Here is a 12,911-nt window from a genome sequence, read left to right as displayed (position 1 = left end):
CTTTTATCTAATAATTATAATCAGATATAACTAATCAGAAATAACTAATATTCAAAACAGATAACCATGTACCTGTCTACAATCAATATAAAGGTCAATATTATACTTCATGCAAAATGCAAGGCCATTGCCCACCTTGTACATAGGTGAAAGTCATCCTTAAAAGAAAACATTCTATTGCTAGAAATGAAAGAAACAGATCCAGGAAAAATCAGAAGCAAACACAAAAAAAGTAAGATGACACTCCTCAGAGGGACAGTAGAGTAGCAAAACTAAACGTGACTGTTCAAGCCTGACTGTCAGCAGGAAAAGTCAAAGGTTGAAATTTTATTGCATGACCAAAGCAGCAACTTGAAGGATCTCTTCGTTTATCATGTGGGGTGGCCTAGTTTCACGATTAGGAGCAAGGTTCTTATTGTATGTACACGACCAACTCTTGCCATTTAAGCTACTGAAACAGAAGGTATCTAGCTGTCTTTAGACTGAAGCCCCCTTCCCTGAAGGCTGCACTGAGCACACAGCTGCATTAACTTAGCTGGCCAAAGGGTTTTCTCTCACTAAGATACTATGTGGCACAGCTAAATGGCAGAAAATGGCTGCTGCTAATCAGTATCTAGGTCATAAATTGAAACAGAATGCCTAGTTTATTGGAATCACTTGGTAGAGAACGACCTGTAAAGTTTAGGCTCCTAATCACTTAGATTCCCACCCTGGTTTATTTCTGTGGTTCAGATAACTGCCACCTACACCCTGCACAAGTTTCCAGGTCCTAGTGTCACTGTAATAGCGGTGAAACATGAGGTGGTGGTAAACGAGATGGAGAAAGGAGGGATACACAAGGCCAGAGGTATATGAGGCCAGGAGACAGCAGAGTGGGGATCCTCATTATAAAATAGCAGGGGCAGGCAAGGCACTACCTTAAGGCACTACCACGTATCTTAATTTTGGCTCCTGTTCAAACTGATCTGAAAATCCAAAGGAAAGTCAAGTAGGTGAGGACTGCTCCTTGAGAAAGCATGGTTATTTAGAAAATGCAGCTGCTCACACAACCTTTTCAAGAACAGACACTTCAGTCAGGTGAAGGCAGAATTATGTTGCAGCCAAGAGCATAGATTCTGGAGCCCAAGTGCTCCAGCTACATAAAAATATAGACCATGGTTATGAGTATCTCGGTATAGGGCAGCTGCTTTGCCAAAGGTAAATCAAAATAACCAAGAACTCCAGCGAAGGGCAGTCCTCAGACACTTGAGCCCACGCATGTAATGAAAACTGATGGGACGTCTCACTGTCTAAACAAACGCTATAAGGTGACTGTCGAGGCAAGTCCATTTTGATGCATTTTCTACAGTTGGCCAGGTCAGCAGGTTGTTATTACCATGTTACACAGATGACTGGATTAGTCAGGGTAATTGAACCCGTAGGAAGTGGCAACTCACAGATCTGCGATTTTTACGACCACTCACACCTGCACCTACTGCCGCCCCAGGTACTATATCACCAACCGAAACACACTTTACAAATAAAGCCACACAGGCCTGTGAAACACAAAGCTCAGGAAAGGTAAAGAGAACTACAAACTTGCTCAAGAAAGTGAATTTCCCACTTTCACAGCATGAGCTGGTTAACTAGGCCCCTACTGGATAACCTCCTCTCTAGGACAAGATGAAAAGAAGGAAAGTCATTCCTGTAAGATGTGTTGCCAGATATGCAGCCTTTAAAAACTAACAATGTTCATCCTAGACTGCAAAGACCAAAACCAGTTACTTGAGTTGATGCTTTTCTTACACCATATTTTTAACAGGACAACCTAAAATGGTTTTACTAAGATTCAGGTGCTATATTAAACCATATCAGATTAAGAGATGTTTTTTGTCAACTTTTTTCTGTTTATACATATTACATATATATAGAAAGAACCCTAAATCTGTGCTACAGAAATGCTCACATATGTAAAAGGGATTAAGGATGTTCATTGCAGCAACATTTAATTAGCAAAAAATAACAAACTACCAGAGTGTCTATCAATAGGGGGTCACTCAATGAATTATGGAATATTCATATTATAGAATACTATATAGCAGTTAAAAAGAATGAGTTGAAGATCTATATGTATTGACTTGGACAGATCTCCAAAATATATTATGCGGAAAAGTGAATCTCAGAACCGTATGTATAATATGATTCCATTTATGTAGGAAAAAACCAACATGTGATGACATACAATATATAACATATGTAAGCGAACAGAAGAAGGTCTAGAGAGAGATATTCTAAACCATGGTAACTCCTGAGACGGAGAGGAATTAAGTCATTTCTTAATCTACTTACTTTCAGTTACCAATTTATTCAACAAATATTTAGCGTTCCTCCTCTGTATAGTCAGGTCTTTTTCTAGTCTAGTAGATATAAAGATGAATAAAGAGACAAAGTTCCTGTCCTCATCTAACCAGTATTTTATTTCCATATTGTTTAAAAGTTTTATTATTTAAAAAAAGAAAGATGCCATAATCCCTTCTCCAACATTTGAGCTAACTGAACAGCTTTTGCTGGAACATTTCACTCATCAAGACAACCCATTTCATCTTTGAACAGCTTTAATTTTCATAAAATTGTTTTTCTTATACTAAACCAAGCCAGGCTCCTAATAACCGCCAACCACAGATCCTAACTTTATCCCCTTGAGGCCATAAAGAGCACATCTAATCCTTTCTTCACATGACAGCCCTTCAAATATTTTAAGAAAGCAATCATATCTTCCTCTAAATCAGACAAAACACCTCCAGGTCTTCCAATTGTTCTTCATGTGACGTGGTTTCAAGTCCTTGCACCTTTTTGCTTGCTTCTCTCTAAATGCTCTCATCTTTGTCTAATTTCCGCTAAAAGCTTGATGTCAAGCCATGATCATGGAGCTACAAGTGTCACCTAGTCAAAAAAAAAAGGAAGAAAGATGATCTGCCTCATTTTTAACCATACTTTAACCTTATTCTCCACCAAGCCAACTAATCTTCTCCCCCCACAAAATGATTTTATTTGAAAAATAATGAAATAAACATTGCTATAGAAAGCAATGCAAGACAGCTATAGCTAGAGAAAGCTTGCAAGAAGATACAAAGCATTGAGCACCCTTAGGATTTTCCTAAATGTTAGTTTATTAATGGCTTCCATTAACATGGTCTCATAAAACCACAAAGACCACTTCACACAGCTAATCTGAAACATGAAACAATGCTCTACTGTGTGAGCCCAACAAGAGCAAGGACGCTCTGTTCACCCCTGTATCTCCAGTGCCTAGAAACGCTGTCCAATATACAGCAGTTGCTCATACCTGCTTATTAAACCTTGGCTTATGCATGAGTGAAATCAGCCTCAAATCACTCAATTTTAAGTCTGCACTTGGGCAGAAGGCAACAATTAAGTGATATGAAAGTAATTCATAAACTAGGCCTAGCATTTGTGTAGCACCATAAAGTCTTTGGGACTCTTACATATATTAATTCATTTGAGCCCAACCATCACTCCATGAAGTAAAAAGAATCACAGTGGTTCACCTTCCTGACAAGCAAGGAGACAGAGGCAATCGTGAAGTGAAAAGCCAGACCTTCAGTGGCCGGAGCTGAAATGCAACACAGCAGTCCTTTAACTTCTTCCCAGGCACCCTCCACCTCATCCCAGCACCTCCTTAGCTCTCCACCCTTTAAGTCGTAAGAGTGTTTCTGAAAAGCTGTGAGTAAAGCCACGCCGTGTATTTTCAACATTCTCGGGGAACTCCTTGTTGAAAGCAGGGTTTCTCGACAGCGGCAGTACGGTGTTTTGGACTGGGTAATTCTTTGTTGTGGGTGTGCTGTAGGATGTCTAACAGCTTCCCTGGCTTCTACCCACTAGTCAGCAGTAGCACCCTCCCAGTTGTGACAACCAAAAATGTCTCCCAACACTGCCAAATGTTCCTGGGGGCGGAGGGAGGGGGACAAAATCTCCACTGATCTTCACTGATTTAAAGGAATTCCATAGTAAATCCATTCAAATGGCAGTAGTAATAATTTAAGAAAGCATGGAAATGTTTTAGAAATATGATTTTTTCCAGCTACAAACAATATAGCCATTAGTTCTTGAAAATATAAATTCAAGTTTAGGTAAGGCCCGCAGGTTCAGAATAGACTTATAGAAGCATTACCTCTGTAAACTCCCAAGGCACCAGGATACTGTGTGTTGACCACAAACGAGCAAAACCAATCATCTCTCTTATGTCTATCCCCACTGCCATCCATTCCCGGTGATGCCTCCAAAATCCTCATCCCCTTTGCCTCTCCCATCTTACCACTAGAGTTCCTTAAAGCCCTTTACTGGGGACCAATCCCTTTAGATTCACTATCAATCAGTGAGCTACTTTCAGCATCTAACAAACAATCAAAGAAAGAAAAATAACCAACCGCTGTGAGAATAAAGGGCACTGGCAGAGCTTGTCTTTTAGAGCTGTGCAATCCTTCTGAGTCACAGTTATGACCCAGGCGGAATCTGCACAAATAGACTCACAGCACTTCAGCCTTTTCCTTTGAAGGGAAAGAAGCCCCTGTCCAGACAGAAGTTTTCTGGAGGTGAAGATATTGTGAGAAGGAAGGAGAGACATACAGTAACGTACCCTAATAATGTCTTCACACGCCCAAGTTACCGCTTATCTAGCTGAGGGCTGGAGAGTCCATAACATGAAACATTACACAGCCAGATTCTCCCCAAGAGGACAGAAATTTAAGGAGTTAGAAAAGAAATTCTGGAAGTTGTTAGTTAAAAATTAAATATTTCACTTAAGTTTTCCACAGTCGTTAAGCCATTGCTAAGGAGGATGAATGTTAATTAGTCGCATTTTAAAAGATTCTACTTCAGCATAAAGGTCATTCCAACCAAGGGAAGGTCCAATATAACTATAAAAAGGTGTCTAAATGATTCTTAAGGAACCACTTTCCTTATGTCAGAGGAAGTACTGCAAGCCTTTTGAGATTTTTATTAAATTCCCCCAAGAATAGTATGCACAGCTTGCCTGAAAAAAACCTGAGCCATAGTAGTAATTTGCTTTTTCTATGCATGTGTGTATGTTGCCCTAAGGGAATGCTGTGCTTCTTTCCCAAATGGAGTTGCTTATCCACAACTCAAAAGCCCCTCAACTGTTTAACAGATGGAATAGCCTTTAAAAAAAAAAAGTGCTCCTTTTCTGATCCACTGAATGGCACCCTATGATCTTTAAGTATTTATTATACAGCAGGCTCTAAACTCCATCTTCTGAGTAATTTTATCCAAACTTATTTCTTTAGTTCTTTAGACCTTCTTAGATTTAAAAAACTTTTTTAAGTTAAGGAGAATTAATCAGCTCTTGGTGATGGCTGATTTTCCAGAAGCTACATTTCCAACTCACAAACATGAATAATGAATTTTTGGAATGTGTCTGTCTGAAAAGCATGCTGTATTTTCAATGAAAATTTAATTTGGGGGATCCTACAACTTTGGAGCTGTCATATGTAAATCACCTTTTTTTTGCAGAAACTAATGTCAAATTACTTGGAAACAACAGGAAAGTAAAGCATATTATTTTACTTAAAATATCACAGGAAGAGCATATTACACAGCCTGAAGCTGTTGAGAAGTCACTGACATGGAGCCTAACGCTGATTAAAAAACAAACAAAAACCTGTTATCCCTTTAAACTTTGCTAGAATAATACAGAAAATCTACAAAGAATATACATTGTCTAAGTCTTGGATGCAAGAATGTGATTTAGCATTTTAACTTCTATGAAGCACTATAGACTGTGTACCTGTATTGTTGAACGAATGAATGACATTTTAAAATTCAGTCTGTTCTCTATTATTTGTGCTAATGAAGAATAAATGGTATACAAAATCAAATCCATAATTAATCCAAAATAATTGGTATCTTACCCAATTGTTTCATTAATTATGAGAGTAGGAAGCACCAAAATTAAATTTCTCTTCTTATTGCTTCTTCCCACTCTTTGGTAAAGGTGCTAAAGATCCGTCGACAGACCAAAAGGTTGGCAGCAGGAGGGGGAAGAAAAAACAAAGCAAGCAGCTACAGGGATCCGAAAACTCAATAATCAGCCTCTGAATAATAGAGTGAAAAATGCAAAGCTATTTGGGAGAGTTAAAAGGCAAATATTATAAAAGTCTTGGGACTGAGTTTTAAATATGTTCCTCTTTATAAGATTTTGATGTCTGATTGGTTGATTTCACAATTCTTTATGATGGGTAATGTGGAAGGAGATGACAGAATTTAGCCATCCTAAGCTCAAGAATACAGTACAGACTGTTAATTAACAAACACAGAACACTAATCACAAATAAAATGATGTTAAATGACACATAAGTACTTCAAATATGTCCAAGAATTACTATGTAATGTGCAAAATGGTTTATTATACTAGATTCCTTCTATGGTAGCAGCACTAAAGAGAGAGAGAGATCCCCCACTCTCATCTCAACCAAACGTAAGAACCCTGTCAGGAAATCCTTTAACAACAGTTGGCTATTGGTCTCAGAGGTATTTAGAAAAAAACTCCATATAACTCTATTGTAATGTTTAAAATCCTCATCCTTCTTCTTACAGAAATGTCGGTAAACCACGTACCTCAACTGTTCATTTTCCTCGTATCAGGCGGCAGAAAACCTACAAAGACTTTAAAGCTTCCCCCTATAATTCTAATGAGACAGGAAATATAATACCTGCCTGAAAACTCAGCTTTCCCTGGGAAGAAACTCAGCCTGAAGAGCATTTTGTAGATTCTGATTAATGATTAACTATGTTTCTACTTTTCTGATAGCTGGCTGCCTAGGACTAAATAAAATGTACCACAACCAAAGAACATAAATAACATAATTAAATATATATTGGAGCTTTAAAAAAAAGCTACTTGAGAATTAAAAGAAAAGACAAACATTTGTGAAACAGAGAAATGAAATTTCAAAAAGTTTTTCACAAACTTCAGGCACACCTTGTGTGGGCTACGGAAGGCTTTTCAAGAGACAGCTGTCAATCTTATCACCCAGGATAGCAGTAGAACAGGATAAGCCAGCAAAAAGATTCATAGGAAAGATTTAGAAATGGTTTGACATCACAAACTTGCCAAAAAACCTGGATACAGAGCCAGTAATTTACTTGTAACAGGATAAGAAATGGGAAACCAGTCATTTACAAGGAGGTGTACAACTGGACTCATATGTTGACATTTGCTGGATCTATTCCAGAATGTAGGAGAACATTGTGGATAGGGTGCAGTTTTCTCCAATACTTGGTAATTAATACGTTTATTATCAAATGAATTTTATGTGGTAAACTCTTCAAAGCAGGAATCACACTGATTTATGCAGTCTGTAAGCTGTGTATAAATTAAGCACACTCTGAAAGTTATGATGGTGCTAATATAGTGGAAAGGTCATGAAAACATGGGACGTATCCAGGTCACGTTAAGACTACCAACGTTTTGAAATTCTGAAATTCTGAAGATTGCACTGTCATGCTTTTTGGTGTGCCTGAATGATTAAACCTTTGCCAAGTCAATCTATCTTTGGCTTGAAAATGAATTTGTCGATCGGAATTTACCTTAAAATTTTAACCAGGACTTCAGTTCCAAGAGAATGAACAATGTCTCCTTCTGTTACCACAAATAATTAAAACTATTTTAGGAAAAGACACCTTTCCAACTGGGACTCTCTAGTAGGTGAAATCAATAGTTATCAACAACTCTTGGGGGGGGCGAAACTCTTTTGTATAAAGTGGGTGTTGAGGGGCATCATTTGACTACATGTCCAGAAACTACCTTTCCCCTGAGACAATGCAGCTTCAAACCAGGCCTGTGCTACCTGCTCTCTAACAGGGCTATTTAGGGACCCACACAAAACTCAGGCCCATCCCACCAGGCTGGAGCCAAGGAAGATTTCTACACCTCTCCCATCCTGTTTTTTTGTTTGCTTGTTTGTTTTTCATGCCTATGCTTGTAAATGTGTAGGAATACAAATCAAAAGAGGTAAAGCTCTGATGAGACTGCCTTCCTAACCCAAGCCAGGCAGAAAGAGAGCCAATCGATTTTTAGTACTTTGGACATATTGGCCCTAAGAAGGTAAACAATAGCAATAAAACAGAAAAGAATCCTATTCATCTTCATTTTTATCATCACCATTACATATTATTATTTGGTTCTGATTGATCATTGCTTTTCTTTAGGGCTCTCCAAATAGAGAGCCCCATCTCAGAACTCAATATAATTGTTCTGTGCCCCATCAGAGCACAACTATAATCCAGCAGCCAATTGAAGATCAACATTTTCTTTGCAACTTCTGTTTCCAAGATTTTATCTCACACATAGGCTAAGCTAAAATACTCTTTCATTCCAGGGGCCGATGTGAATTTTAAACTATTTTTAAAGAAAAAATAACTTGTATAGGATGACGTTAATTTCTTTTTGTGGTACATACAATTTATATGCAACTCTTCGCTTAAGATTTAAGGCTGTTTATTTTCATTACACTCATCACACACACTTCCCAGTGATATCAGTGAAAGACGCATATATGAAATACCGTTGAAGCCAGAATATACTCCTATTCTGTACATAGCCTTGGCGTTTACATCAGTCTGATCAATAAGCTAAACTATTGTCACAAAATTGATAGAAAAAATGTTATTTTCAGGCAATCATTTTTCAAGCCGATCTGTGGTTAACTTGCTAAACTGGGATTCACTATGAAATTTACAGCTGATGTCTCGTCCATTCAAGTAAGCATTATCTTTTCATTTTCAAAAGTAAAAGCTCTGGCTTGGGCTTGCTACCTCCTTCCAGATAACGTCAGGATCCTGGGCTTGCTTCCACCTGCGGGCGCGCGCACCCCGAGTCCTCCTTTTACCCCTCCGAGGGCCGATATGGCACCTTTCTGAGAACAGAACCCAAACACGAAAACTTTCTGGCCGCAAACTCTACTCCTCTCGCCCGCAATCAAAAGCGACCCGGCAGAAGGACCGGCACTGGCTTTTGTTCCACCACTGCCCAGCTGGCGAGGGAAGCGCCACAGCAGACCTCTATCCAGAAAGATCGGGAGAGATTCCGTGGCACTGAAATTTTGGAGCCTCAGGAAAGAAGCCCATTTCTACGCAATCCGTGCGCGCGGGGTGTACAAACACATGAATAGAGGGCGTGAGGGAGGCAAAGATGAAATTCTCAGTGCCTTTCAAATTCTACTTCGGTCTTAGGTTCGCCGAGTCTCCTGAGCCGCGGAAGAGCGCGAGGGGGCGGGGAGTGGGAAACGCCACGGACCCGGACAGAAATAGGTACGAAGACGGGACAGGAGATACAGGCAAGATGCAGGTCCGGCCCCGCCTCCGGGTACAATCAGAAAAGCTAGTGTGTCAGTGGTTTTCGGCTTCCTGTTTGTAAAGGGAGAACCTCCCTCCCTGACTCTGTGACCGTCGTTCTTCCTCAAAACGGAGTCCGCCTCTTCTTCGCGCACGGGGCAGGCTCCGCGGCGGGGGGAGCCGGGCCGAGCGGGGCCGGGTGGGGCGGGGGCGGCCCCGGGGGAGGGGGCAGGGCCGCGGGGCGCAGCGCCCCTCCCAGCCGGGCGGCCTCCGGGGCTGAGCTGGGCCGCGAGGCGGACAAAGCGCCTCCCGCTCCCTCCCCCACGGCCGCGTTCCAAAAGGGAGGGGGAAGGCGGGCTAGAGGAATGGAGGAGGAAGAGGAGGGGGGAGGAGGAAAGGGAGGAGGGAAGGTGCTGCCGGCGGGACTGGGCAGCATCGCGCCGAGGAGGGAGGGGAGGGAGGAGGGGCTGGGCGGCCTCGGAGAACTGGGAGGAGGGAAGGATTCTTGAAGCCCAAGATAAACAAATTGTTCCTCTTCACGTGCGGGGTGGGGGGAGGTGGAGAGGGTGGGGAGCGAGCGCTGCAGCCGCTCCTCTTCCCCTCCCCCCAAGCCGGCTCTTTGTCACGGAGCGCCGGCCCGAGCGCCCGGCGCAAGCCCGCGGCATCCTCCGCACCACCCCCGGCGCCGATGACTCCCAGACCGGGGACGTGCGCGATTTATAAACCGCACACCGAGAGAGCCGCCCGCGCCGCCGATCGAGGTGCGGCCTGCAAGGGAAACGGGCGAAGGCGCGCGGCCCCGCCGCGCTCCCGGGTTCCCACCGCCCAGCCCACCCCGCACACGCGCGCAGCCCTAGCCCCGGCAGCGCGGTGGGGGAGGGGGCTGCAGACACCCTTCCCAAGCTTCCGGCCTCCCCCCACCCAGAAAGGAAAGCAAAAGAACCGGAGAGAGAAGATAAGAGAAAGGATTCTACCCTCAGGGTTAGGGGGTGGGAACTGCCCCTTCCTCCCCGAGAAGTTAAGCCATTGGCTGCTCATCCTACCTCGAACCCACCCACCCAGCCATTTAAGCCTCTTTCACCTCCCTGCTACCTTCCACTCCTCCGGGCTTATTAGACTGGCCTGGAAAGTTGGCGGGGAGCGGGGCGGGGGGCGAAGCGGAGAAGGCTCGGCGCAAGCAAGTTTAAGGGGAGGAGGGGAAAGAATCTCCAACGAAGTTGCGTGGCGGGGACTCGGCGCAAGTCGAGGGCGTAGCTCTCCCCACCCGCCCCCGCCGGGCCGCTCCTCCTTCGACCCTCCCCGCCGCTCCACCTGCCGGGCCAGCCCCGGGTCTCCGGCGGCGAGGGAGCGCACCCGCGCCCCGCATCCGCGCGCGCTCCCGCGAATGCGCGCGCGCAGCCACCCTCGCTAGCTCTCACCCACTTCAAAGTTCATTCACAAAACTCTCAGACTTTCTCAGCCCCAAGAGGGTGAGCTGAGGAGAGGAGGCGAGAGCCTCTCCCTTCCCCCTCCTCCCCCCAGGAGTTGATTCTGGTGCCCGCCCAGAATCTGCGACAGCATCAATTTCTCCCTGCACCCGGCGGAGAGCTGAGAGGGGTGGGCGAAGGGGGACGAGTCTGGGGAGGCAAGGCGGCAGGGCGAGGGGTGGGGTGGGGAGCGTGAAGAGGAGGAGCGAGGTTTCAACTCGGGGTTCACTCTCTTTCAAAACGGTATCTAAGAAAGGGAGCGGGGGAAAAAAAAACTTTTCCAGTGCCTCACGCTGACGCTCCTCCAGGCTCCCTCCGCCCCTCGCAGTCGTGACTGGCTTCTCCCCTCTCGCCCCCTCTTCCCCAAATCTGACAACGCTGACAGATTAACAGGTAGCGGCGACGGCAGCTTTTGCCTTAGAAAAGTTGACGTTAACCCTTCGGCTTCAGCCCACCTCATCCATCGTGCAAATCAGACCCCCGTCCCCCCATGTAAGAAGCTCCACGCCCCCCTCCCCCCACGCGCGCGCCCCATGCCCGCTGCCAGCGCGCCCTCACCATGATCAGCGTGTGGTTCCTCTGCTCCGCCGAGGCAGCCTCCGCATCTTGCTGGGGTTTGCTCTGGTGCTGCTGCTTGCCGCTGCCGACGCCGGATTTCTTGGCCCTCTGCTCCAGAGTCCGCTGGTAGAGGCTCACGGTGTCCCGGCGCTCCAGCTCCAGCTGCTCCACCTGAGCCTGCTGGTACCTGTTCTCGCAGTTGACGTGGTGCCGCCGGCAGCCCTCGATGCGCTGGCGGAGCCGCTCCACTACGGTGCTGTGCTTGGGGACGGCCGCCGAGCCGCCGCCGGGGCCCCCGGAGCCGCCGCCGCAGCCGGCAGCGGGGTGACTGCTACTCGGAGCAGCAGGAGTACTATTGGGAGTATTATTCACACCGATCCCGGCCCCGCCGAGGCTGCTGTTCAGGCTACTGTTGATGCAAATACTACTGCCATTCGCGGCAGCAGCGGGGGCTGCGAAATCCCCCATCCTGCTCCCCGGGCACACTATTTTGGAAGAACTTTTTTTATCCACCCCCCTATCAGCCTCCTCCTTGGGTCCAAGGATTAAAATAGTTTAAGTGGAACGCGGGGGAGACGCAAGCACATGGATGGAAACAGCGATCCCGCCGGGGCGAAAAAAAGGGGGAGAGATTTTAGGGTGGTTTTTTTGTTTCCTTTTTTTAAACTGTAAAGCTGGAGGGGGAAAAAAAAGGGGGTTGTTATCAGAATACCATCAGACACCTATCAACAAAAAGAATCACAACAAACTGAGCCAGCAGCAAATCGGGTTGCAACTCAAGGGGAGATCCGCTCCTTGCCTGCCTTCTTTTTATAATCCATTATTTTCTAATAAATTCCAGGAGATTTCCGGTGGTTGGCAAGCATTTTCTCCCTACGTACCGAAAAACACACCCCATGTACACATACAAGCATATGCCTCCAGTGCGGACACGCGCGACACACACTCACTCCACACCGCATCGGAAAACGGCAAGCTTGCTTATTGCATTTTCCTTCCACAAAAAAGTTTTGGTGTTTATGCCGCCCCGTGTTCTCAAAGTACTTTGGCTGCTCAGTTGCATTTCACAGGAACCTAGATATCGAATCCTCGGGCTGGGGGAAGTAAACACATGGACAGTCCGAGGCGACTGCAAAAGTAGATCGGTGAAGTCCTTTGCAAAACGCCGCGCGGAGAGCAGCGCCTAACGCTCGGCTGGGCTGCCGCTGCCGCCGCTGCTCCTGCCACCATCACAATGATCAACTGCTCGCCGCTGCCGCCGCCGCCGCCGCCGCCGCCTCCTCCTCCTCCTCTCGCTCCTCCACCTCCTCCTCCTCCTCCATGCCAGCGGAGTGATATCAGGACGCGCGAGCTCAGTAAACACGGCAGCGGCGGCGGCTGGAGGCCGTGAGACAAGCCCGGGGACACGGCGCAAAACCCGGCCCGGACTCTCACCCGGCAGGAGCGGGCGCGGCACGCACCGGCACCGGGCTCCCGCCTCCCTAGCCTCGCCCTCCTTGCCCCTCCCACGCCCCCAACCTCGCTACTACCCTGACT

The 12,911-nt window shown here is 45.8% G+C and overlaps 1 protein-coding gene across 3 annotated transcripts in view; it reads right to left on the bottom strand.

The window, feature by feature from the left end:
* The window catches only part of MAML3 (mastermind like transcriptional coactivator 3), a 402,996-nt gene extending 390,343 nt beyond the window's left edge, over nt 1-12,653 (bottom strand). For 2 of the 3 annotated variants that reach the window (XM_087437592.1, XM_087437593.1), the window contains exon 1: nt 11,376-12,653. In XM_087437592.1, coding sequence (XP_087293718.1) covers nt 11,376-11,843 — 468 coding nt within the window. In that variant the 5' untranslated portion in view covers nt 11,844-12,653. The remainder of the gene's footprint in view (nt 1-11,375) is intronic. The other variant, XM_004426480.3, reaches the window with a different exon arrangement.
* Between the last annotated feature and the right edge of the window lie 258 nt (nt 12,654-12,911).

The sequence above is a fragment of the Ceratotherium simum genome, chromosome 12, assembly GCF_057802395.1.
Source record: "Ceratotherium simum simum isolate JZ-2026a chromosome 12, ASM5780239v1, whole genome shotgun sequence".
NCBI lineage: Eukaryota > Metazoa > Chordata > Mammalia > Perissodactyla > Rhinocerotidae > Ceratotherium > Ceratotherium simum.
The sequence above is the reverse complement of the archived record's forward strand: the minus strand, read 5'-3'. Positions and strand labels throughout refer to the sequence as shown.